At 38.6% G+C, this 27,964-nt stretch overlaps 1 protein-coding gene across 1 annotated transcript in view; it reads left to right on the top strand.

Annotated features, from left to right (window-relative positions):
- Window positions 1–27,964, top strand: part of LOC122401866 (protein rhomboid-like) — a 337,759-nt gene that overhangs the window by 241,385 nt on the left and 68,410 nt on the right. Inside the window, exon 4 of the mRNA XM_043404284.1 lies at window positions 21,188–21,300. Coding sequence (XP_043260219.1) covers window positions 21,188–21,300 — 113 coding nt within the window. The remainder of the gene's footprint in view (window positions 1–21,187; window positions 21,301–27,964) is intronic.

Here is a 27,964-nt window from a genome sequence, read left to right as displayed (position 1 = left end):
TCGATCGGAACAAATTAAAAATTTGATTTTAGGTCATCGTAATCTACGTAAAATTTGTTCCCCATTCTCGTAGCCTTGCTAAAATTCATTTACAATATACAGGGTGTTCAGCCACCCCTGGGAAAAATTTTAATGGGAAAATCAAGACTATCAATTTCTTGACTGAGGCTTCGTTAAAAAGTTATTAAAAATTAAATTCAAAAATTTCAAATCATTCACGAAAAAATTATGCTCGGTCGCGGGGGTCAATTACAATCATTTTTGGTGAATACACGTACCCTCGAAATCCTACTCACTTTTGAGAAAAAAATTCGAGTAGGTGCCTAATTTTTCGACAAAAAAAAAATTTCAAATCATTCTAAAAAAATTATTTTTAGCTAGGGTGGTCAATTACAAGAATTTTTGGTCATTAGACATACCCTCGAAATCCTACCCACTGTTGAGAAAAAAATTCGAGAATGTGTGAAATTTTTCGACAAAATTAAAAAATTTCAAATTGTTCTGGAAAAATTATTTTTGATTGCGAGGGTCAATTACAATCATTTTTGGTTGATAGGCGTACCCCCGAAATCCTGCACATTTTCGAGAAAAAAATTCCTTGCCGAAAATATAATTTCAATCCAGAAATGTCACTCGAAAATTTCGTGCGTATCTTCAAAACGTCATAACTTTTGAACGGATTGGACGATTTTGATGTACAAAATGGCAAACAACGCGTATTTTAGTGGAGAATATGTAGAAATTCCAAGAATTTTGAAAAAGATGTTCCTTGACCTCGTAAAGTTAGAAAAAACCCATAAAACTGATTCGATTTTCAAACGGCCACAACTCCTAGAATAGTGAATATATTGGATTGAAATTTTGGGAGGAAGTAGAGCTCATGGGTACCTACAAAAAAGTATTAGACAATATTTCCGTACAGCATCAAACAAATTTATTAAAAATGAAAAACTAATTTCTAAGAAAAATCGACAGGGGGTATTTTTCGACGAAAACGAAAAGTTTCAAATCGTTGTAAAAAAATTATTTCTAGCTAGGAGAGTTAATTGCAATCATTTTTGGTCAATAGACATACCCGCGAAATCCTACTCACTTTCGAGAAAAAAATTCAGGAAGGTGGACAAATATTTCGACAAAATTAAAAAATTTCAAATCGTTCTAGAAAAATTATTCTTGATTGCGAGGGTCAATTACAATCATTTTTGGTTGATAGGCGTACCCTCGAAATCCTACACAGTTTCGAGAAAAAAATTCAGTACCGACGAAACTTTAAACTATAATAACTTCTTAACGAAGCCTCCATCAACAAATTGGTATTCTTGATTTTCGTCTTATTTTGGCCTCTAGAATCTGTCATTAAAATTTTTACCAGGGGTGGTCGAACACCCTGTATATCAGTTTGGGAATTAATTTTTCTAGTTCCATAGTGGAAAATAGCAGTCAAAGTGTTAATAGTGGAATAAAATTAGCAATCGTTATACGATTATAAGTAAAAATTGTTAGAAAATCTAACTAGTCAGAAACAGCTTCCTGTTATTGCTACAATGGACTGTATTTTCATGTATTATTACGCGGACGCGACAAGTAGTGAAGAGAAATAGGTTTAACACGTGGACGAGAGGGATGGAAGAAATAAAACAGTTGTTAATGCCAATATTAAATAAGCGCGTAATAAAAGAGTCTCGCCAGTTTAATGCATTTATTACAGGTTTAATTTTAATTAAGCCCCGCGAACAGGAACAAAGGGAGGGGAAGCAGGGTAGGAGGAGTCAAAGCAGCAATTTTGAAGCACCGAGTCCACGTGAAAAGCATAAAATTTATTCTTCGTTTACTCGCCCGAGCTAACGGCTTTGTCGTGCTTTTGCAATTTACCAACCGTTGGTTGGTTAGCTTCTAACTGGGATAAAACCAAAGGCCACCGCGAGAATACTCGTGGCCACGTCTTTTTTTGGATTTCCTGTGATTATAAGAACGCTCTCGCGTGGTATTCGATGCTTTATCCATGGCTGATAAGACGACGATGATAATAAATACGACAATAATTACCTGGAAGAGAATATCATCGAAATTATTATTTAATTAACATTTTCAGTGGCTCGCGAAAAATAATTTCTTGGACAGTGTTATCTTCTTTCCAGGGAATTATGAGTGCAGGTTATTATAATTTAATGTTACATGCATCAAGAAAGACATTTCACCGGTGAACTCGATTGCACTCGTTTCCCTGCAATTCTAACTGAATTTCTTAACCGAGATAGAAATTAATGCACTGTAAAGAGATAAAAGCGTTAGATGGTCTTTAGATCTCGCGGCGCCCTAAAGGGTTTGAAGAAACCGAGAGGTGAACGTAGAGCAGATAAATTAAATTGGCGTTGAAGCAAGCGAGCCTTGTCACCTTTTCAGCGCGATCAAGAAGCGTGCAAAATTCAGCATGCAGCCCGTACTAGGTTAAACGTTAAATACCTGAAATATTAAACACCCACGTAATTAAAAGTTTCTTGATCATTGTTTAGAGATCCCATTAATGAGGATTCTTCGAATAGAAATTGTTGGAATATGGAAATTCGAGTTATCATTCTGTTATCGTACAATAGACATTGTATTAGTTCCATTTAGGCTTTTTAAAAATGCTGACAATTATTTCAGCGATCAACAGAAATATTTAATGAGGAAACGAAGCGCGTGTGTTCGTCGGGTTCGAATCAACGAGCAGAAAACAGGAAAGGGTAGACAAAACGCGATGGGAATATAATAAATTCCATTGGAATTCGCGTCCTGGTAATTTTCAAGCACGTCCAGCGCTTCTTTACGATCGCCGGATATCGAATCTCCGCGAGATTTCCGGCACAACGGTTATTTCAACGATTTCGCGGTTTTCCAGCGGCGGATTTCAATGGCTGAGCTGGCCGAACCCGTAAATTTTTCGACCCCCTCCGCCGCCCCCCCCCCCAGTCGTGACGCCTTTCCTCTCCACCTTTCCACGGCCAGAATTTCGCGTTGAACTTTCTCCATTCGTTTTCAGTTCACGCGACACGGAAGGAAGTGGTGCGTTTCAGTACCTTCGAAAGCACGTCACTTCCGCACGAAGAATCCGACGAGATTCCGCGGGCACTGTTCCCTGTGTCCCCGGAGGACCCCGTGGCACCGGAGAAAACAGGGAAATCGGTGTGTGTCTCGACGGATCGCAATCTCGGGAAAAGTTACTCGATCCGGGGCGCATCGATACCGTGAAATAAACCAACGACACCTTCGATACATTTACGCATTACAAATACTCGATCGAATAGCGTAAATGCATTTAAAGCAAGCCGTGCGCCTTCGTCGTCGCTTTATCGAGATTCGATCTCTGCAATATTTAAACGCGTTCCTGATATCTGGGTCACTCACGACTTTTCTTTCCAATTTTATTTATAATTAACGATATTATTATGTTAGACTTAAACTTTGGTGTAAAATTGTGACAGATAGATAGATATCCCCTGGTAGTAGACACATTTTCTTTAAAATGTCACGAACCTTGAAATTATTTCCATATAATTAAAATTTTTTAATTTAGTCACCTATTCGAATTTTTTTCTCGAAAATGGTTAGGATTTCGGGGGTATGTGTATTGACCAAAAATGGTTGCAATTGACCGTACTAGCTAAAAATATTTTTTTTAAAACGATTTGGAAAATTTTAATTTCGCTGCAAATTTGTCCACCTTCTCGAATTTTTTTCTCAAAAGTGAATAGGATATTGGGGGTATGTGTATTGACCAAAAATTGTTGCAATTGACCTTGCTAGTTAAAAATATTTTTTTTAGAACAATTTGAAATTTTTTAATTTCGCTGCAAATTTGTCCACCTTCTCGAATTTTTTTCTCAAAAGTGCGTAGGATTTCGATGGAATGTGTATTGACCAAAAGTGGTTGCAATTGACTGTACTAGCTAAAAATATTTTTTTTAAAACGATTTGGAAAATTTTATTTTCGCTGCAAATTTGTCCACCTTCTCGAATTTTTTTCTCGAAAATGGTTAGGATTTCAGGAGTATGTGTATTGACCAAAAATGGTTGCAATTGACCCTACTAGCTAAAAATATTTTTTCTAGAACGATTTGAAATTTTTCAATTTCGCTGCAAATTTGTCCCCCTTCTCGAATTTTTTTCTCAAAAGTGAATAGGATTTTGGGGGTATGTGTATTGACCAAAAATGGTTGCAATTGACTGTACTAACTAAAAATATTTTTTTTAAAACGATTAGAAATTTTTTAATTTCGCTGCAAATTTGTCCACCTTCACGAATTTTTTTCTCGAAAATACGTAGGAATTCGAGAGTATGTCTATTCACCAAAAATGGTTGCAATTTACCATCCTAGCTAAAAATATTTTTTTTAGAACGATTTGAAAAATTTTTTTTTGCCAAATTTAGGCACCTACCCCCTGTCGATTTTTCTTAGAAATTCGTTTTTGATTTTTAGTAACTTTGTTTGACACCCCACAGAAAAGTTGTGTAATACTTTTTTGTAGCTACTCATGAGCTCTACTTTAGGAATAAATTTCAATCAAATCCATTCAGTATTGTAGGAATTATGGCAGTTTGAAAATTGAAGAATTCGACTACTTTCAACCCAGTACAGTATTGCCTCGCTTAGTGAATCGATACGCGTTATGGATACATGCAACGGACTTCTGCAAAGCGACCAACGACTATCTAATTAAAAGCTACGATCCCCGATTATTTATGCTTCGAGCCACATAAAGTGTTATTTATTACGGATGAAAAAATGATATAAAATGCGAGTATTGCCCGATTCTGTTACGAAAAAACTGCTCCCATGCCTAAACCCGTCCGAGTAAAAAGCGTAGCGAGGCAGAACAAATTGATTGGTCGATCAGGTGATCCCTGGCAAACGTGTACGTAGCCGGATATTAGTAATTTCGATAAGAACGTTCCGAGACCTTTGGCCAAGAAATAAAATTGGTGGCTCGGCTCATTAGACCAACGAACGGGAGCGTAGAAAGAGCAGAAACGTAAATACGTGTTTTGGTAATAAAATTACGCCATATCGAAAGAAAATATTACGACAAGAAATTGCTTATCGCGCGTAATTGAACCTAAGGAAATGACGGAAAATAGAAGAGAGTATCGCGCGACGGTTAAAACGCCTAATTAAAGGAAACGAGAAGCGAAAATTTCATGATTGAACGCGAGATGCTTCCGCAGCGAACGAACAACGACGTTGGGAATTCGCGAATTATTAAATAGGCAGTCTCGAGAGACTGGAATTGGCGAAACTAATAGCCGCATAAGTAGGTTATGGTATTTAATTAATGGAAGAGTTAAAGAGCAAGATCTCCATTCTGACTGGAAATTGTGCAAATTATTCCGTCCGTCTAAAGGAACAGTAAAAACAAAAACAAAAAACGTTCTATGGTTTCAGCCCTTTGAAATGAGTTTGGTTATAGCAAGTACTAGAATAAAAAGAAAAAATGGTTTTTTTTTAAGTTTACAGTAGAATTTCTCTCTAAGGATCAATCCTGCAAAAAATATAGTTAGCTCGGACCATCATCGACTTATATAAATTGAATCTTTCTTATCCAATGAGATTAATCGAAAAAGAAATGGACGGATTCGAACACCTACAATTGAAGAGCGAGTGATTGGACAAGTTAAAGAAAATCCAATGATTGAACACGAGATAGATTGCAGTAAGTAGAGGGTGCTTTTCACTCAACTTTGTAATATTAAAGGTGGGTCAATTTTGACTCGTATTACTATCGACAGACGATTAATAGATCGTTTATAGTATAAAAGTAGCTTATAAAGACTATAATGAATTGAACGTCACAAAACACCCTAAATAAATATAGATAATTGTCAAAACCGCACTGATGTCCAAATTTTATTATTCAACCAAATGAAATGTATATTAAATAGAAATAAGGTGGATGTAAGCTATCAGAGTGAATGGAATAGGATTCTAAATTTTCGTGTAGCTATTTGTGAAGCGTCCTGTATATCCAGTTATGCAGAAGTAGCTCGCAAGCAAGGCGCCTGTGTCGAATAGTTGAAGTTCGTTTAGCGGCATTTTGAGGCTGCGTTTGGACAACACGGAAAGTGCCAAATGCGGACCCATGAACAAAGTAAACCGCCCCCCGCAAACTTTACCGTAATTCCGCGAAAGTTTACGGGCGTGACTACCCCCGCCGAGTCAGACGAGTTTCAACGTCGTTGATATAAGGACGTGGACGCAGACGTATAAATTTCACGTGTACGTGAATATGCACACAACTCACCCCCCGACCACGATTCGCCTAACTTTTCCTTCCGACAAGTGCCCCGGATACATTCAAACTCCCGCAATCGGTTTGTTTAATAGCTTCGTCTATTTTTAAAACCACCATTTTATTTTCGTATTACACATTAAAACGTTTAGTTTATTTCTTTAATATCAATTAAACACCTCGTTAATAAGTATTCTCGATGCTTATTTAGTAGACACAATTGCAATCAAAATCTTATTAAAAATTGTGCAAAATTTGAGTATCAAAGTAATAATTTATATTATGTTTTTGAATTGAGAGTAAATTTTAAATGTTGAGAAGCTTAAGAAAGTAAAGAAAATTCTAAACCATGCATAATAGGAATTTTTAACAATATAAAGTATTATATTTATTAGAGGTAATTTTAGAATATGTTTAGAAGAGTCTTCGATCTTCGACACTCTCCCCCAATGCAATAATTAACAAGTAATTACTTCGAGTAATTGCCAGCAGGATTTTACAAATTTAACGCGTTAAAATTAAATGGACCCTCTGTTATTTATTTAAAAAGGAATTCCGGTCGAATAATACAAAGCAGTTTCGATAAAGTATTGTAGAATATCGGGAACGCGTGCAGAATGATGCAGAGTCTGTCACCCTTTAATGCATTTGTGTTTCATTGGAATTCGGTGGTAATTGGACAATAAGCCCTTTCAATTTAAAATAATCTTCAGGCAAATGAACATTTATCCTCTAATCAGCGTAAACCTTTTCACGGGGAATTATTTGGTGGAAATAAACGAAAATTCGAAAATTCGTATCAATATTCTAACAGCATCGCTGCGTCATTGAAAAATTAAAATTATTCTCGACTTTAGTGTCTACTTAAATACCACGAAATTTTAAATAACAAATCGTGCACGAACGAGGCTAGAAAAGGGTTAAAAATGGAGAAATTTGCAGCGCAGAATTGAGAAATAGGACGATAAATCTTAAAATATCAGTTTAAAGTCGAAAGAGATAATTCAGCTTGCAACCGTGTTCCACTTTCCCCGTTTCTTTCCTCACTTTCCCTCTCCGTTGGAGGAGCTGAGAGCTAAACCCTTTTCGCCTATGAGCGAGAAAGAGTTCCTCGCGGATGTGAATTAAGTCGTAATGAAGTGCCGAGTAAAAGCTCCCGGTGAGCTTCTCTCCAGGTCGGTTTCGCCACTTCCCTCTGTCTTTTCTTTCCCTCGTTCCTTCGCGGCAATAATGATAACATGCTTCCACGCTATCGATGCATCCAACTTTTCTAAATCCATTCCAAACAGGTTTAAACTCTTCACTGATTCAGCTTCGATTCTGATTTCAACATCGAGTGAGTAAAAATGGTTTCACTATAGCTCGAGAGTGTTTGTCGCGACATCGAGAGGATAGTTTCGATCGTATTCCGCGGTCTTGAGCGTAACGATGTTTCCTGACAGCTCCTTGCCCCCCTTCTATTCCACGAATCTCATCCGTGACAAATCTCGATCTCGTTTCTCAACCACCTGTGGAAGGTGAAGCTTTCCACCCTCGGAGGACATAGAAATGACCATTTCCGGCAAAGCTGACTCCCGTAGCCCTCCAACGCGATGATTCCTCCAGATATCGTCCCCACCCACACCTTACGCGATCTATTAACGCGTTCAGAGCCACACCAAACCTCTCTCGAACCTGAAACTTTCATTTTAAACAATTGGAAACTACCTAACATTCAAGAGTCCTATCTAGATTTATTTAACATCAGTAATGATTCTTAAAATCTCTCAAACGTGATTCGTAAATTGAACATTTCTATCCTTGGATTATCCTAAAAGAATACTACTCCAAATGCTAAGAAATTCAATGCAGAGAACTTTATTACGTTTATTTTTATTTCTTCATGAGAACATCAGAGAATTTTATGCTATATAAATATTAATGATCGCATGAAAGCTGTGTTGTGCAAGAGATATGATCGATGACTTTCCTGTTATAATTTGCAACGTAGATTTTAACGGTGTACGTTAACGGTTTGCAGAAAAAACAACATAGTTTGAAAGATTGTTTCGGAGCATTAGAACGACTTAAAACTGAAATACGACTGAATTTAATGTTGTGGATGGCGCAGAGATTCTGCGGAGCGGGTTTTGTAGAAGATTTATGTTTCAAAGTGTTTGCAGAGCGCTTAGGACTGACTGGGAATGGATCTATTTTGAATTTTCTTGGATGGCTACTTTGAGGACTAGACCCAACGTCTTTCAAAGGCCTATGAACTGCTCGTTTTACGGTTCACCGGAAAAGTCAACAACTATTAAACGAATAATAAATAAAAAACCGTCTGGCTCAGTGGTTCTTAACCGTTTAAATCTCTGAATTGCTCGAATATAATACTCGAAACGTCTCGATTATCGTTCAAGTTAATTACAAATAATTTCATTTAAATTAAAAAAAAATAATTATTCATTTACGTTTTATTCGTTAATAATTCAAAAACGAAGCTCTATCCGACATTTTTGCAAAGGAAATTGTTGTTCAGAATCGTCTCAGCTACCCTCCATTTCCGGTTCTTACACTATTTACGGGACACCCTGTATACCTTGTGTTCTTTCGTGTAATAAACTTATATTTTCCAAAATTATTCTACACGATGTAATTTTATTGCCAATTTGATTTTTCTAAACCGATTATTTTAGCGTCACAAAAAAATGACTCGTGGTGTTTTGGAACTGGTGGCTTCGCCAATAGCAGGACTGACCGAGGCAAATCGGATAAAAATAAAAACTCGATCTACATTTGTTGCATCGCGATAGAGAATCGCCCATTGAGATGGACGCGCGTGATCGTTTTAAATTGGAACAACACGAAACAAAATTGAAGTAACATGTAGCAATAAAACCGAGCCACTATTCGGCGATACGAATCGTAAAAGGAGGATTGGATTTGGGGGGGAAGAGCACCAAGAAACAGATTCGGGAATTATGGGGACGTGTTTTGTTCGTCGATGAAAGCGAACTGGATGTTTTTGGTTCCGACGAACAGTAAAGTGCCACTGGAGTTAAAAAATATAACTTCAACCGTAAAACATTGAGATGGATGGAGGGTTTGGGGTTCAATCTGGAACAGCTGGGACGGGAATTCTGTTTTTATAGGCACTGTCCATATAGTGGCTACATAATAATATCAAAAAACCATTTGAAAATCCAGAAAAATTGGACTTGGAAAATAATTTCTACTTTTACAGAATTAAGAAATTAATTAATTAATTTTCACTGCAATCTTCGTCGAAAAATCGCTACACACAAGTCCCTAGTCTGTTATTGTTGATATTAAATGATGGAATAGAAATTTCATGAAAATAATATTCAAATATTTCATAAACTATTAAGTCCACGTTGAAAGAATATAACTGGAATACTTGTTACACGTCCGATATAGTGGCTACATAGTAATATCAAAAAACCATTTGAAAATCCAGAAAAATTGGACTTGGGAAATAATTTCAACTTTTACAGAATTAAGAAATTAATTAATTAATTTTCACTGCAATCTTCGTCGAAGAATCGCTACACACAAGTCCCTAGTCTGTTATTGTTGATATTAAATGATGGAATAGAAATTTCATGAAAATAATATTCAGATATTTCATAAACGATTAAGTCCACACGTTGGTTAACAAGTTAACAAGGCTAAATATCGTTCTTGTGTGTTCGGTGGGATCGAACGGATCGTGGCGAACAGGACAATGCGCCAGTTAAACGTACTTATCGGGACAATTACACGGAATCTTGATAGCAACTTGACGCCCGAACTGCCTTAAGCTTACCGACATTTCAATCACCATAATCCGTGCTAACAAAGGATTAAGGTAGTTTCGAATCCCTGCACTTTGAACATCCTCGCCTTAACCCTAATTCCATTGCTCATCCCACCTAAACATTTGCTTTACTTTTGCTGCAACGTTAATTGTATCGCTTTTCTTGGAAAAAATTGCTATAAAAACACGAAAAAAGCAATGCAATAACCTGCAGAATCGACACTTCCCGCAGTCGCCACCAGAGGGCTACACTCTCAATACTTCTCTCACAAGTACTTGACAGACCCCAAAATATCTGGCAAATTTTATTCGCGATTGATAGTTAATTATTAGACTGCGGATGTTTATGCATTTATGGGGAATTTTAATTCTCAAGAAACTACAGAATGCACTTAATATGCAAGAATATAAGAAATACTTCAAGTAAGATACGAATTATTATATTTAAGGGTTGAAAGAACCCTCTACGAAGCTCTTATTTTATTAATTTTATTAATAAAAATATGAATTTGCATAAAGATCCGCAATCTATTAATTGAATGTTTTAGAAATATAACAGTGCAAATTTAAAATAAATGATACAAACATCTCCAGTTTAATTGTACGAGGTTCTTAGTGGAACTAAATTCGAGGAAAATACGAAATGGCCAATAGAACTCTGCGGAGGTGCGACGATAGAGAAAAAATAAATTATTCCTTACACGGTTATAAGCGAACGGTGGTCAGCCATTACCAGATAGAAGGAAAAGCCACCTCCGACACCCGTCACGGGTGCCCAGACGAAAGAAACTCGAGGCCCCGAGACATCTCCGAACGCTTATAACCCCGGAGCTTATTTTCGTGGCCGTACGTGTCCTCCACGAGTGGGTGAACACACGTAAGAACAGAGTTTTCTAACGGTGGCATCCTGAATCCGGTCACGCATCGAGAGAAAGACGAGCAGAAAAAAGGAGAGAGAGAAAAGAGTCATCGTTGGAAGATAGAATCTCAAGCAGCTAGGAAGGCGTAAACGAACCTTTACGCGGGCTCTTGAGAATTTCACTCTCTTCCTCCCCCCACCCTCCTTCCTTCCGCATCTTTCTCATTTCCTTTTTCATGAAAAGACTACCTAATTCGCGTTCGAGCAGTAACTACTCGTCTCAAATTAAATGGAATTTCGCAGCTCGTTGGAAAAATGAAACGAAAAAGGACGACGTTGCCCCGCTAACTGTCGCGGAGTTCTGCTGACGAGGCAAGTGTAGGAACTCTGGAAATTAAAAGAGTTGTATAACTTTCTGTACGAGCTGGGCGTATGTCGCCTGTAATGCACACGTATTTTTAGTTCGTGACATAGCTCGCTTTCGGGGGGTGAAATTAACCCTTGAGGACGAAGACAGAATCACCTTTCTCGTCGAGCATTGAGGAAGGTGTATTTTATCGAGGGAAACATTTTTTTTTAAATCTCCATCACCCCTTAAAATGCATTTGTAAATTACATGTGATGACACTATAATTGCACTGCTATTGCTCGATAATTGTACGATAATTAGACAGTTCAAGTTATCAAGCTTTAAATTAGATGATATTTACCGTGCAATTACAGTGTGATTACGTGCAATGATGGCGAATGTAATCCGATTACATTTCGCTCAACTCTGGTAACGAGAAACGAATGATCGCGAATGTCTCGTTCAAATGGATCCGACAGAGTGGAAATAATAAGAAAACGTTACAATGTCTGTCAGAGAGAAAAGAAACGAATACTCTGCTCTACATTTACTCTGATGTTATCCTTGGATAAAAAAGAAATACTGTCCAAGTCACTATCATATTAATTCGAAACAGTAGATGTGACAACAGTTTCCATTCTCGCCAGCAGAGGGCTACGCTTTTGTCTTTCTCGCAAGCACTCGATGGACCACCTATACACCTTATCGATCAGTCTATTAACAGGCCTAAAATAAAATACTCCCTTTCTCCACATAATAAAGATCCAAGACCACAGATGCTCGAGATAGCTTTTCCAGATTGATCGTGATCGCTTTGTATCGTAATGTAGACGCATGGACGTGTACGATCGCGTTGAAAGAGGCATTTGGCTAACTCGCATAGATATGCAAATGAAGGAACTGGTAACGGAAGGGCGCGGACAGCCACGGAGCGAAAGGGAAGACGTTTTGGCGACAAATTCGCAGAGGCGGGTATTGCTGTTATTTGATTTCTATGATTTGCACGGACTGCCTACGTATGCTGATGAAATACAAGGAGGGGAACCGGTAACGACGCCCGGCGCCCACGTCCAGCACAGTTGACGACCCTTTCCGACCACCGTGAATGGTCACACGGATTCTGATTCGCGTTTTACGGCCAGGGTCTCTTTCTCTTTGACGCTCTATCCGGGACCTAACGAATTCGAGGCCACAAGTGTGTGGAGCTTACGTCGCTGAATTTATATCGGAGTTACTCTTTACCGAGATTGGATCCCCAGCTGTTTGGCGTAATTCAAATTTACGCGGGAGCTCGAGACGAGTAGCAAATTGAGAATGAGATCCTTCGAGTGTACTCGAATTTGTATAATTATACGTTTCTAGAGAATGTACGAATCGTTGTTTTGGGAACATTGAAAATAAAATGTTTCATACAAAACTCTGTTCTTTTTATTTTAGAGAATTAATTTTCTGATCCTGTTGCACGAGAATCCCCCCCACAACATGTACTGCGATATTTAAAATTATGCAAATTACTCGCATTAAAATACGTGCTACACTTGATCGAGATATTATTCTTAAATTCTAATTTTAATCCCGATGAAATATATTATTGCCCGAATAAATAAAGACAAGGCACGGTGGAGTCTCGTTAACTGCCTGCTTAATAACTGTCTTACACGCATTACTCACACGCGTTTGGTACGCCCCACACGTCCCGCGTTAACTGTTCGTTTCTTAAAAAGGTCTGTTCAGTGCAGTCAGTTATCGAGGCTCTACTGTGCAAGTTTATGCACCGGGAAAACTTGTTCGTCGACACGTTAAACGAGTTAATTGTTTCACTTTCCAATCAAGTGACTCGTAAATACGGGAAATGTTTCGATAAAATCTGTCGAGAAAGTGTAAACATATTTTTTAAAATTTGATCTTGTTGGTTCCCAAGTGGTTTTTCCTGTCAATATAAAACAATGGGTTATGCTTTCCAAATGCCTAATCTAACGGGGTTTCTACGCTCCTTCAATTTGCATTGAATTTCGTTGGCAATCACAGCCCTAATGGGTTACGTCACGCATTATGCCTCATTATCAGGTGCAAGCCAGCATTTCTACCCTGACACTCCTGTCGCTACCGAAAATTGGTGTATTCCCAATTAATATTCATTCGTAATTGTTAATTGAACAGCGGATAACCAGCTGTGGGTAGGCCGTAACCTCGGAACTCTCCGCCGCGGTCGTCGAGGCCACATATGTATAACGTCCCTTAACTCTGTCGAGATATTCCAACGCTTTACAATTACATTTCAACCCCCTAAACATATTCCCCCATTAGTTTTTCCTGGACGAGTATCCATACGCAAATAATTTTCTCCCATTCGTCACTCATCTCGTTAATAGAAGATATACCTGGGACAAATTTTAATAGGAGATTCTAGAGGCCAAAATATGACGAAAATCAAGAATAGCAATTTACTGATTGAAGCTTCGTTGAAAAGATATTGACAAAATTATTAATAAAATTTGTCCATCTACAGGAATTTTTTTCTCGAATATGCATAGGATTTTGAGGGTATGTGTATTCACAAAGAAGGATTGTAATTGACCACTGGAATCAAAAATAATTTTTTTAAAACGATTTGAAAATTTTTTTTTCGCCGAAAAATTTAGACACATACTTGAATTTTTTTCTCGAAAGGGAGTAGGATTTCGAGGGTAAGTCTATTCACTAAAAATGATTGTAATTGACCCCTTTTAGCAAAAATAATTTTTTTATAATGATTTGAAATTTTTCAATTTCGCTGCAAATTTGTCTATCTACTGGAATTTTTTTCTCGAAAGTGAGTAGGATTTCGAGGGTATGTCTATTGACTCAAAATGATTGTAATTAACCCCTGCAACCAAAAATAATTTTTTTAAAACGATTTGAAATTCTTTAATTTCGTCAAAAATTTAGGAACCTACTCGAATTTTTTTCTCGAAGGTGAGTAGGAATTCGAGGGTATGTCTATTGACCAAAAATGATTGTAATTGACCCCTGCAGCCAAAGGTATTTTTTTTAGAAAGATTTGAAATTTTTTTTTTTCACCGAAAAATATAGGCATCTACCCCCTGTCGATTTTTCTTAGAAATTAGTCTTTCATTTTTAATAAGTTTGTTTGACATTTTACAGAAAAGTTGTGTAATACTTTTTTGTAGGTACCCATGAGCTCTACTTCAGAAATAAATTTCAATCGAATCCATTCACTATTATAGAAGTTATGGTCGTTTGAAAATTGGACCACTTTCTCATGGGGTTTTTCTAACTTTACGGGGTCAAGGAACAACTTTTTCAAAATTCGTAGAATTTCTACATATTCTCCACTAAAATACGCGTTGTTTGCCGTTTTGAACTTTAAAATCGTCCAATCCGTTCAAAAGTTATGATGTTTTAAAGATACTTCTGGCTTGAAATTATATTTTTTGAAATCGTTTGTTGTTAATATTTTAGAACAAACGCTTCGTTACAAAGACGCGACAAGTAAATTTAATTAAATTTATTAGTTCCGCCAAAGAGGAATGTTAATCAAATTTTACGGGCTGGATCTGTCGTGAGTTGTTTATGTCCGTATAAACCAGTCCAATTATCGTGAAAGCTTTAAGCGCACCGCCTAGCGGACTACTTTTGCACGTGAGCGTACTCGAAGAGCACGGTTCTCACGTCGATACGCTGGAATCTCGCCAAATCTAATTTCAAAACTAAAAATAATGTTTGCCTTTCTTCGGGCAATACTCATGTGTAAAAAAAAAATTTCTCCAAGGGTATATCGTTCCATTCGTGGAAAAATCTTGCGTGTTATTTAACCAACTATATAGTAATCAACCCTTCGCTGGTACTGAGTTAATAATTATACGGGGAAGACACAATCTTTTATTTTTTAGTAATACATTTGCGAGGCATTCGAATACCTTAATTTATGGGAACTTAATATGCAAAAATTTAGGAAATACTTAGAGTAGGATACGAATTATTATATTTGAGGGTGGAGACAACCTTTTACAAAGCTCTCATTTCGTTAAATTTGAATTGATATCAAATTTCGACGTTCTATGCATCATTTAGCGACACTTAGGAAATGGACGAGCAATATTCGCGACTTCCACGATGTATAGTGGTGGCAAAGAAGAGTCAGGGTTCCCGTGGGACCGAAGGGTGTGGTAAACGCGTGTACGCGTGGCTACACGGAGTGAATTTTCCGGAGCATTGTCGAGAAGCACGGTTCTATTCGATTTGGAGTCGAGTCGAATCGAATCGAACAGAAGCGGGGGGTAGTTTGCGCCGGATGAGCGGGAAACCGACGTTTGGGCGAGCAGGAGAATTTACCCTATTGGCCAGCCTAATGGCACGGATTTCATTATGTCAGGTTTACACGACGGCGAGCCTACATTACGCGGCAAGTCGGCCCCTCCCCGACGATTTGGAATGCAAAACTGTTACCCACGCAAATTTGCTCGCGGAGAATATTGGCTCGCGGAATGGTTTAATCGTATTGACGGCCCTACGGCGGAGAAGAACTTACGGGTCATCAAACGTTAAAAGGATCCGCGTAGGGACTGTTTTGGCATCGATGTCTCCGATCGTGACTGCTCGACGGAACAGATAAAGCTCCTCAAAGGAATCCTTAAAAAATTCATGTACACCAATACTTGCTCGTCCGGTTTGAAAATGCAAATTACGCTCTTGGTCCAGGAATACAAAAAACGACGATCGACTCAGCGATTAGTTACAACGATCGTTCTCGAACGAGACAGACACATCGATGCATTGTTCTTTCTAATAAATTTGTTCTAACTTCTTACTTTGAAAGAAATTTATTAATTATTTATTGAAATATATTTTTATAGAAATTCAGAAATTAAATATCTTCGTAAATAATAAGCATCGAGAAGAAAGAGTCATCGTCAGAAATGGACTAGGAAAGTTATAATTTGCTCGAGTATCATAGATGACGAACGTCTTTGTGAAATAGAAATGAATAAAAGGAGGACAAGAGACGCGAGCATGGCGGGTTAAGAATGTCAAGAACAGTAATCGCGTTCCAAATGCATACGGTATGCTCGTTCCCGTCGCGTTTCGCATTCTCTTTGCATTTTCCCGGATTTGATTCGTCTCTAATTTCCAACACGAGTGCGTTCATCAAGGCGTGCCACTTCGTTGACCGATCGACAGACAGCATTCATAGGACCACGATTAGATTGCAAAGCGCGCAAGAGCGCGAAGTCAGGGGTAGGGTGTGGGCAGAGGCGTAGCGAGGGGATTTCACTGCCGGGTGATCGAGCAATCCGATGATCGTGCTCTAATCGAATTAAACTGGCCGCTTGTACTCGTGTTTACGACGGCCTGACTCGTCGGTTTGGATTTGCAGCGTTCGCGCGATAATGGCCGCACACTCTGCGCTCGTTCGCCTATACCTCGTGCCACCAACTGGCGAAAGGCTTCAGGACCTGCCGTTCTCGTTGATTTCTGTTATCGTCTGATAGAAACCGCATCCACGGTCCCATTTACCTTCGCTAATCTCCAGATACACTACTCGGACGCCGGACACTGCTCCAACTACCCTTTTCAGCTAGATCAACTCGGCGAAGGAAACACCGAACGAATTCAATTCCCCGCAATCTGTCGTCGAGCGTGAAATTTGAATAACAGTGAAACTAAAATTAATTAAACCGGATAAAATTAACAAGGAGAGAATCTTCAGTTTCGTCGGTCTTGGAACAGTCGAAAAAGGTGTATTAAAAATAGTTAAACTTTACACGCGTACAGTTCCGAAATTAGTAATTTTTTATTAATTATTGAGGTATCGTTAGAAGCGGGGAAGCTTCCCCTTTAAAGTGGTTTTTGGTTTTTGACGATCGGACTTACCGTTTTCGAGATATCGTAATTTAAATGAAGGGGTGATTTTTCAATTTCTCAGTCTCCGCATTAGAAAAGGCTATTAACGCGTATTAAAAATAGTTAAACTTTGGACCCGTGCAGCTCCGAAACTAATGGGGTTTTGTTAATTATTGAGGTACTGTTAGAAGCGGGAAAGCTTCCCCTTTAAAGTGGTTTTTGGTTTTTGACGATCGGACTTCCCGTTTTCGAGATATCGTAATTTATGTAAAGGGGTAATTTTTCTTAATTTGACTATCTCTGTCTCCGTCTGACGCGTCGCGCTGGACCTCCTTGTCGCACGTGAGTCGTGACTCTCGTGACCTACTTCCGCGTAGTATTTCCAAGAATTTACTACGCACTGTTTACTATTTTACGCGCGCGAGTTCATTCATAACAATGAACGTAAACAAAGGCTTCGGACCCTCGTATCTTCGAAACTAGCCACCGCATCGACTTGAAATTAAAATCACTATATCTCCGGAACTAATAAAGCTATCGACTCGTTCGACCACTCATTTTAAAGGGCATTTCATCCTCTATCTGATGACTATAAAAACTATTATAATTTATTTTTTCTTCCATGTTTATTTTGCAATTTACTTTGACGCGATCGACTTGAAACTAAAATTGCTATATCTCCGGAACTAATAAAGCTATCGACTCGCACAAACGCTAGTTTTAAAGGGCATTTCATCCCCTATCTGATGACTATAAAAATTATTATAATTTATCCTATCTTCTATGTTTATTTTGACATTAACTTTGTAAAAATGTTAGCAACATCTGGTACGCGATAAAACGAGATTATAAATTGTTTATTTAATTCAAAATGAATATATATATTGCATACAAAATGTTTGCGTAATTGTTTTCTATGGAATTAACTACCGTATCGACTTGAAACTTTTGTTTCATCTTTAAAAATTAAAAAATTTCTACATAGTTTGTACATTTTCTGTATGAAGTTAATGTACCAAGTATTTGGAAAAAATATGTGACATAAAAGAGAAAGATATCTTGCGAATAAACTTTAAAACACAACTTTGAGAAGACTGAAAATTGGATTTTGGCCTCTAAAGGGACCACTATGCGACTACGTGGCTACGTGTTAGGGTCACGAGGGTTGGGAGTTAACGAGTATCAATATAAATGGATACGTCGTTCGGTCCCATCATTATGCGCTTCTAATTTCGTCCCGCAGCCTCTATCTTGTACGCTACTCGTGTTGTCCGTTTCCGCGATAAGCCACGAACGATAGATTAAATTTCACGGTGGGATCCACGAGTCGCCGACAAAAAGAATCTATGGTGTTTCGAGGGGACGTAACCCGACGCCGGTCTCTTCTAAATATCCTGGATAGGTTGCGGCAGGACGATAAACTCCGAACAAACGATCGAGATTAATAGAACGAGCCCTTGAGCCCGGTCTGCGATACTATCGATCCAGGCCACGACGACGGGACACACGAAGCGACTCTGGCTACGATCGTAAATTCACGTCGAAGATTTACTTACTTAGCCGGACACTGGTCGGCAACGAATCTCTTCTGCTTCATTGCCAGTAAAACCTTCGCAAGTACGACGCGACCAAGGAATATTTAACACGTTAAACGCCAACAAGCACGCTTTCTCATTAACTCCTTCACGACCGGGGCCTCATTATACCTTGACTAACACTAAACAACTAAAGGTTGACGCGAATTTTAACACTAGGTTCACAGAACGCCTCAAATTCCATGGATCTCAAAAACCAAAACTCAGAAATATTTTTACTTACATTCACTGACAATCTTTCCAAGTTTTTGGTTTCAAAAATTTTATATACAGGATGTTCACGGGTTAAATGCTCAAACTTGATATGTAAATGTAGAATAGTAAAACAAACAAAATTTTCATCAATTTTTCTTTTATCAAATAAACCATTTGATCTATTAAATATATTCTTACAACTTTCTTCCAAGGAAAACATTTGTTTTACGATTCATATTTCAAGTTTGACCATTTTGGAGGGTTGAAACAATAATTCCTAGTAAACGTTTTACCGTTTTGGAGAAAATCGCGACGAGGCGTGACGAGTGAGCAGGACGTCGCGACGGCAGCAAATTTAATTTTGTTCGTCGGTTAGACGGAAGTTCTTCCCTGGATTCATCGTGGCGCGCCCTTCCTGCTAGTCTTCCGCCTCCTTTTGGCAATGAAACGTTTAAGAAACGCTGCGGCTTCCGGCAGCTGGTTCTTCGTGGGCAGAACTTGCTCTATCGAACTTTGTTCCGCGATACCACGGGCCCATTGTCGTAGCCCTGGATAATTCTCTGGGATTTCGATGACACGTATCAACCCACGAGCGGAAGTGGAGAGCAACGATATTAATTATTAATATCCAGAGTCGATAAACCAACTTGTACGTTTATAAATTAAAATCTATCAACTACTTGCTCGAGAATAAAAGCTCAATTCTCCGGAGAACTGTGCTCAACACGGAGATAGTGAAGGCAAACATAATCATCGAGTATTATTTGCTCGATATATTTATGTTAATTAATTAATTAAGTAAATAGAACGTACGGTTTGTATGCTATAGACAGTGTCTCGTTACTGTGCAATTATTATTTATTGGACATAGATTGTACGCAGATTTTTTCGAGTAACCGGAAGTGCACGCGTCTGTGCAAGTTCGTTGCTCTCGTGGCCATGTGGGGTGTTTCCATGAAAACTGATATCCCATTGTAATGTCCCCGTCACAGTTTTAGCCCAGTTTTTAAGTATAATACGTAGGGGGGGTCGTTTCTTAAGAGGGTAGATATTAGAATCGTTGTCATAAAGGGACCAGAGAAACCAGATAAGGTTATACGTATGTATAGTCCCCTTCGAGTATTTAGCAGCTATACAGTACGTAAATTTAATGTTAAACGCATTAATTTTAGGGGAACCTGATATTTTAAATATCAGTTTTGAAATGAATAAAAGGGTTAACCCTTTGCACTCCGAATTATATTTGAATTTCCAACGCTCTCAAGTGTTTTACTTGAAATTTAGGTTAACTAAAAAATAGGATAATTTACACAAATATCTGTTTTATTTACACTATTGTTGTATTTTGTAATTTTCAAGTGTATATCTCTTTGGTTTAAATTTGAAAAAATATCGAGTCACACATAGGAGTGCAAAGGGAGGAAAAATGATTTCAAGTTAAAATTTGAACGTCTCTGGTGGAAATAGGGTTAAAACTTGCCCCTTTGAACCGTTCTCTATTCGTCATTGTAGAACACAGTATCGACAATGTATTAAAAATTGAGTAATTTTAGTGAATGGTATCGATCCGTGGACTGGTTTGGGTTATACGTGAAATATGTTCGAATGGGTCCGCGGAGTGGAAGGACCGATACTCTTTCGAGCGAAAGTCAACGAGTTCTTGGCACGATCCGGTCGAGGAAGCTCGGTTGAGCGGTCTTCGGGGCACAGTGGCTGATATTTGGATCAGGATCCGTTAACGCGGTTAGGCAAATGCAAGCAAGGACGCCTGGCAAAGTCCTCGAGCTAAGTCCTGTACATAGAGCCGGAGTCTGTGCTGCTACGAGGACGCAGACAAACATCCTCGAGCACGAGTACCGTCTTATGCGTGCAGTTTGTGTCAATGTAGACGGAAGAGGGTGTATGTACAGTGGCGTAAGAGCCCGGCTACATTGCCATCCATCGAGCACGGGAACGCTCTCTATTATGTTCGCTACGGTGTCGGTGCGTTCACCTTTATACCGATTATCGCCAACAAACATTTACCGACGCTTTTTACGGATATCTTTGCACACGTAAATCCGGTGAACGCAAATTGCCAGAATGGGGAACGTTTTCTTGGTTCGAAAAATGCTTCTTTCAACTTCTATCGATCGACTATATCGTTCCAAGATAGAAGAAGGAAAATCAGCACGTAAATAAACAGTAGTTTGTTCAGTAATTACTGTTCGAAACGAGGATACTAGATTCAGAATTGCATACGTAATACTTGATCGATAGAATAAAGATGTTTTTTGTTTCAGATGAGTGGCAAACGAACGAGGAGTTTCAAATGCGCGGTTCACCATCGTGACCGTGAGGTTTGCTCGGAAAACGATTTTCACCTGCTCGTGCACGAGCCCCCGCTTTTTCGCAGGTACGATTACACCTAAAGCTAGCTATTAACATCCCTGACGACAATTGCGAACGAAAATCCCCTATAAACGATGCGTTTAAGTCGAAAGCAGTCGAAAATCAGGCGATCGGCCCTTCGCGGAATAAACGTCTCGTATTTTCTTAAACGAGAACAGAAATTGGGAACGAAATAAATTTCCCAGGAAATGTTCCAAAGTAACGTTACGCATCAGCGACGCCGAAGGGTGAAAATAGAATGAAAAAGATGTCTGAGGCGGGATAGAAAAGTAGATGAAAGGATAGGGAAACGAATAGAAGGTTCCGCATTTTATTATTCCTCTCTAACATTCGACGACATACTCTCATGCTATTTTTATTCTGCATTTTATGCTTCGCGGCGTCACCCATTCGAGAAAATCTTCCAAAAAGTATCGGCGTTGTACATCACATTGAGAAACGACCACGTTTCCCTGTTTTCCACTACTCACTAAAACATAATCTATTATCACAGGGGATAGAAGTTTGAAAACAACCATTTGTTTTCATTTTCTTCAAGCATACTGCTATTTATCAGACGAAGCCAAAGATTTCATATTTTCTCGATCAAGAACTCAAGAAAATCGATACTCGAAACACTAATGTGATTTTCTTAATTATCCAGATACATATGTACGATGTTATTTCTAATAATCAAGATGCTATTTGATTTTTTTTGTTTTAGATTAACAGAACGGTTGGAATGGTTCGTCAGACTCCGTCAGGCCACTTTTTAACTAATTTTTTTAGTCTTCCATCGGGAGACGAGAATTTCAATTCGGTTTCTGTCTTTCCTCGTCTACAATGTTCTGTTTGCTTCTTTTTCTTGTTGCGTTTTCGTCTCCCTTTCTTCTTGTATCGCGTGTGCGTTCATCGCGTCTTTTTCCCGGCCCTGTCGCCCGTCTTCGTCTCGCTTCCGCACTGCTCTCGTTTTTCTTTCGCTTTTTTTCCAATCTCCCATGCCGACGATACGATGAATTATTTATGAATGGCGCCCAGAAACAAGTCGAATTGACCACGCTCGAAGGACCAGCCACCTTTCCGATGTTCGATACATATCCGCGCCTATTAATCTTATCAAATTGCCCGAGTAAGAAGCAGCAATTAATTTCGCAGCCGGAATGTCTCCGGTTATGATTCGAAAAAGATTTTTCCCGGTCACTTGTTCGCTAGAACCACGGATGCAACGAAACAACGACATAAACATAGGGTTAAATAAAACAAAAGTGAAAAAAAGCTCTTTCAATTTACAACGTAAGTTTTTATACATTAAAAAAGATTTGTTTCCAATTATTTGCACATTACGATCACTTCGTTATAGTATATCGTTGTTTCGATACTATTAAAATGTTCACAGAAGCCAAATTCTACAGAATTTTTTAATTTTTCTGACATTTCTGAGTTCTACGGTTGTAGAACTTGTTCGTTTGGTATTCACGACCAGCTAGCTGTTGTTTCTGCGCGTGTACAGACTTCAGTAGAGTAAAAAGTAGAAGAAAAAGTCTGAATAAGATTTGTTGCTCGCGTCAGCTGCATATTTTGTAGTGCAAGCAAGTGGGGGAAAAAGGAATCGTCTTCTTCTTACTTTTGAAATATCATTTGATGCTATCGCGACTCGTACGAATGATATTTATTGGACAAATTGAATTTAAGACCAAGTTAACAAAAAAAAAATCGTGTAAATAATAAAGTAGCATCAGGTGGAGCGAGAGTAAGAAGAGGAAAATTACGGCGCGTCGTAAATAATAATTTCCATTCGAGATTCCGTGAAAGTTGTTCAAAGTTCTATTTTTCCCTTGTTAGAGGAACGTTCAGGGATGCAACGCGCGAGAGAAAGGGGGGGTAAGAAAAATGACGAAAAGACAGTCGGGTGAAATAAAAACGCGGACGAAATATAGGCAGGCGACGCGAATCAAATGTAAAAATAGAGGAAAGGGGGGTTATTTCGCCCGGTGTCTTCGTTCATCCACAGCATGAAATCTCCGCGCCACCGAGGGGAAATTCCTGTGCACATAAGATAAGAAGCAACGGCAACCTGCAGGCTCTTTGCAAATAAAATATCGCTCGAGCGTCAAGCGGACAGAAGATAGAAGAGGGCGCGGAAGGGACGGTGAAACGGGGAGGGTGGCTACGGCGGAAATATAACGAGACGATATTCCGGGCAGGTAGCGCGAGCACGCTTGGAATTCGACCCGAGTAGAGCCCTTAAGTCTAGCGGCATTCCCCCTTTCTCATCGTCGCTCCTGTTCCGTGTCCCGACACCTACACCGCCCCCTTTCGTCGCCGATGGGGAAGGACTACGCAAATTTTCGCGGCGAGTCGAGGAAAGGTAGAAAAGTGGCTGCACAACACCCCCGAGACCACCAGACCCGCTTTGACATCAGAAAACTAAGAATGTTTTATGGCTTGACGATACGTCTTCGGGGATGGACCAAATTTTATTCGAATAATCTACGATTGGAAACCTCCGTCCGCCATATTTGTCATCTTCGAATCACGTGCCATTTCTATTCGGTAATGTTTTACGAGTCATCGTGGAAATATTCCTGTTCGTCCTTTGGTGGTTGGTTAATGATTCCATAAAATGAATATTGAATGATTTATATTTTTCTGTAAAAATCCGGACGAAGTTTAAAAGAAGAGCATAAAAATAGTTAAACTTCACAAACTTGCAATTTTGTCAACAATTGAACCACTATTAGAAGTGACAAGATCTCCCCTTTAAAATGGTTTTTGTCATTTTTTAATGCCCACTATAATGACCTACCTCAAATCATTTCTAATCAATCCGAATTAAAATAATTATTTAAAAACCAGATATCAAAAAGTCCGCGAAACCTACACGCTACAAAACATGAAATTATAATTCAAGGTTATTTAAAACGCTCCAATACTTTCACCCATGCATAAACCCACTCTTATTAATCATACGTTTCTTATGCTAATAAATTTCGTGTCTGCGGCTCATTTTAAGAATCATTACCGTACTCATGCAAACGTTTGTAAATTATCTGTCTGCCATCGATCTGGAGATTTTCTAATTTCACCAGTTCGCGTTAACAATAATTATAAAATTTTACAACACCTCGAAAACGAAACTCCTACATTTTTAAGTTGATTCTGCAGGAGAAATCGATTCATTTTCCCCCGAAGAAAAAGATTCAGCCGAGTAATTGGAGAAGCTGGTGAAAATTCCTGGCGTTTCCGGTTCCATAATTTCAGTCGAGTCTATGCGTCCCTTTCGCCGGCACGCAAGAGACGTTCTTAATCGCAGAGCGGTGCACGGAGCGGAAAATTTCTACGAGAAACACGGCTATTAACCGTAGATTCCTTTCTGTTCTTCCGTCTCTCGCTTTATAACGCGCGCCGGTTTTCTACTTACCCTCGGCGGGGAAGAGTTGACTTCGAGCCCGGGGCTTTCTTCGTTGGCCCAGGCTCGCCGAGAGCTATCCCAGACCTAACCGTCTGGGGATATAAAGCGTCTCGAATAGATATAATCCAGCGCGAAGCCACGAAACAAAGATCCCGTCCCCCCCCCCTCTTTGCGGCGTTAAACTTTAGTTAAGCTCCCCCGAGTTAATATGACTGATTCCATTTTCACTCCCCCCCGTAATTCCTGCGGGTAACGCCTAGCTTGCAAACGCCAGGATTTTTTTAAGCATGAAAAAAGCCGCGCTCGTGGCTCGTAATAAGGGGCGATTCAGCGGCGTTCTTTTCCTGGATTAAATCCCAGCTGAATCCGGCGATGGTTTACGATTAAAGTGACGCTCTTAAATAGCACTTTTTTTCGCCCGCCGCGAAAGTGATTTTAAATGTTCGCGAAACGTATACGACCGCGCCATTTTATCGCAACAGGCTCCTTCCTTTGTCCTGGCCCATATTTAACATCGAAAACCATGCTTCCCGATGAAATTTATATAGAACGAAAGTTACAAAAGATAATCTGTTTCACGAACGCGGAATAAAAAAGAACTAACACGATGTAAATTGTGAAATGGAAATGGAAGCGTAATTCCTACTGTAAATCATGGATTTTACCAAATGTTTTAAGATAATCGTCGAAATCAGTGGTAGAATTCTATCAACAATTATTTTTTAATATTTTTTAAATGCGATGTCTCCAAAATTTGCTTTCTCATACGATTTTATTTTATTTATTTAATTTCATACGAACGTTATAAAATTTATAGTGAAATTAGAAATTTGGAAAACTGTATCTGTATTTTAATTTGCATTTTCTAAGGCACATGAGCAAAATTCCTGGTGACTTTGTGAAGGACTAAGAATTGCAGTGAATTAGAATATTATATTTTAATTCTATTTTAATATTATATATTTTCTTCGAAGAAGCGTTCGGGAAAAGCGATGATCGATGACCGGTCCAGCGAATAAGACGAAAAAGTTTCGTACCGAAGGTAGTTTATTCTTTAAACCGACAAATTTGCATGATGCAGCGGTGCATTATAATGGTGCAATATTAAACTACATCGATTGACTAACGCAGGCTACTGGATGCATAATTTTGCATGGATAATATGGATTTCATGACAATATTTGTCCGTATTCATGGTATCGCCTGATCCGCCGAAGGAATAATGCTCATTAACTTTCCTTTTGTGTTTTTGACTCCAGAAAGAACCTAAGCTGTCGCGTTAAGGGATGATTCTCGCGTAATAGCACTCTAAAAGTTATAAATTTTCTTTTTGAGTATAGTCTGAAACAAATGCAATTTTCTACCGATTTGTTCTTTTCGAAAATAAGTAATTTTCATCCCCTCGGTAGTAAAAGTTAGGGGAAAATTATTTTTAAACGGTAAAAAACAAACACAACAATTTAATTTATTTTCTTTAAAATATTTAATTATTTTTCTAGTCTTTGAAACATGTTTTGTTGTTTAAGGTGAGTAATTCACACGATTGTTGATAGAATTCGTTACATGTACGAGATCTGATTTTAAAAGCATAAAACTTGCTTAGAATTTCTTGAAATTAGACTTAATTAGAACTAAATACCAAAAAATTCCTCTAAATTCGACCCTGAACCAAGAGATTAAACATAAATCTTGAGAAAAGGAAGATTCGAAATTCTAATTACTTCGAAAATTAAAAATAAAAAATGAATTTATTAATTCAGTTGCATGCTAACCGACATGCAAGTTCTTCGCGGGAAACCATAATCAATGCCACGATTTCTGTATTTCCTGTCGTAATTAACCGTTGTGCATCGCGGCAACTATAATTAAATTCGCCAAGTATGGTTTTTATACTAATCGCATCCTTCCAACAATTTCTCCCAAAGCAAAGGGAAAGCAATACGAGTTAATTAGAAACAAAGGCAAATTTCCGATAATTAACTCGCCGTTCGCCGCGCTCCGTGAAACTGAATTAATTTCACATCACGGTAATTTCGTGGTATTACGATCTTGTTTCTTTCGTTTAATGTCCAAGCTGAGAATCCGTGTACAATAATGGCGTAACATTGTTACATGCGAGAATACGATTCTCGCGCTGAATAAGCAAAGCAAATTCGCATAAATCGCGCGAAGGGACTTCGATAGTGCGAGAATACGGAGTTTGAAAATTCCTACGCTCGAGTACAGTCATTTTTAGCATTGCAACATTCTCTGATACTTAGAAAATGTTTCTATGCTTCTGTAAAAAATTCTGTGTGTTTATTAGACCCTAATTACGATCGAATAAGGATGAAATTTCAGGATTGATTGATTCACACAGGTAAACCCGACGGGTCTATTTATGAAAATATATTCAAATAGCATGATACAAATATACCAGCGCGATACGTGGCGAGTAAAAATACGTGGCGAGCATATAGGATAAGCTCGCGGTTTGTAGAGACTCTACGCTAGGCCAATTGTGTGGCGAGGGACGCTTCAACGAGAGCTTTGGCGATCCTGTACTATGGAAGCACGAGATGTTGGCACACTACCATCGAGCTGAAACGGTAAGGGGAAAGGGGAAAGGGGAAAAGTCCATTTTTCTAGCTCATTAAAATTTCTACTGTCCGCGAACGTGTTAAACAGAGCTAAAAAATGTCATCTTCTCACCGTTATTATACTTACTAAGAGTCTTCCAGACTGAAATCGATACAATACTGTGATATCGGGACCAAAGTAACTATAGTGGAACTCCGTTTGCAGTGAACGTTGGATGTATGCCCGAACTGAACTACTGCATAAATGACCAGTGTTCGACAAATCGCGAAGCTTGCCAGTCGAGAAAAACCTTCTCTTTTATTCCCTGTTCTTTTCTACGTTCGACAGTCGACTGTTGCTGTAATTAGAATCGATCGATCTACTCCGTAAACTGGTTCTGGAGGTCCCAATTTTCGGGCATATATCCAACTTTTCATGAACCTAACGAACGACAAACAGTTTGTAAAGAATGATTATCCCCATTACTGGTAACTTTTCATTCTAAATTGCTGTTTGACCCAATGAAAATTATTTAAATATAGCGTGATCCTGTCCATGCAATATTGAGGACCGCCAAGGTTAAATTAAATTATTTCTTGCATTGTTATGCAGAGTACACGACTGCTACAAGGTCTTACGCAACAGTTAACGGGTTATCCTTTGCATTAAATATTCTCTGTCGATTATTGTTGATGCATTTATTGTTGACAATATTTAA

This window comes from Colletes gigas, unplaced genomic scaffold (genome assembly GCF_013123115.1).
Source record: "Colletes gigas isolate AHSC1104 unplaced genomic scaffold, ASM1312311v1 Colletes_gigas_Sc00029, whole genome shotgun sequence".
Classification (NCBI taxonomy): domain Eukaryota; kingdom Metazoa; phylum Arthropoda; class Insecta; order Hymenoptera; family Colletidae; genus Colletes; species Colletes gigas.
The sequence above is the reverse complement of the archived record's forward strand: the minus strand, read 5'-3'. Positions and strand labels throughout refer to the sequence as shown.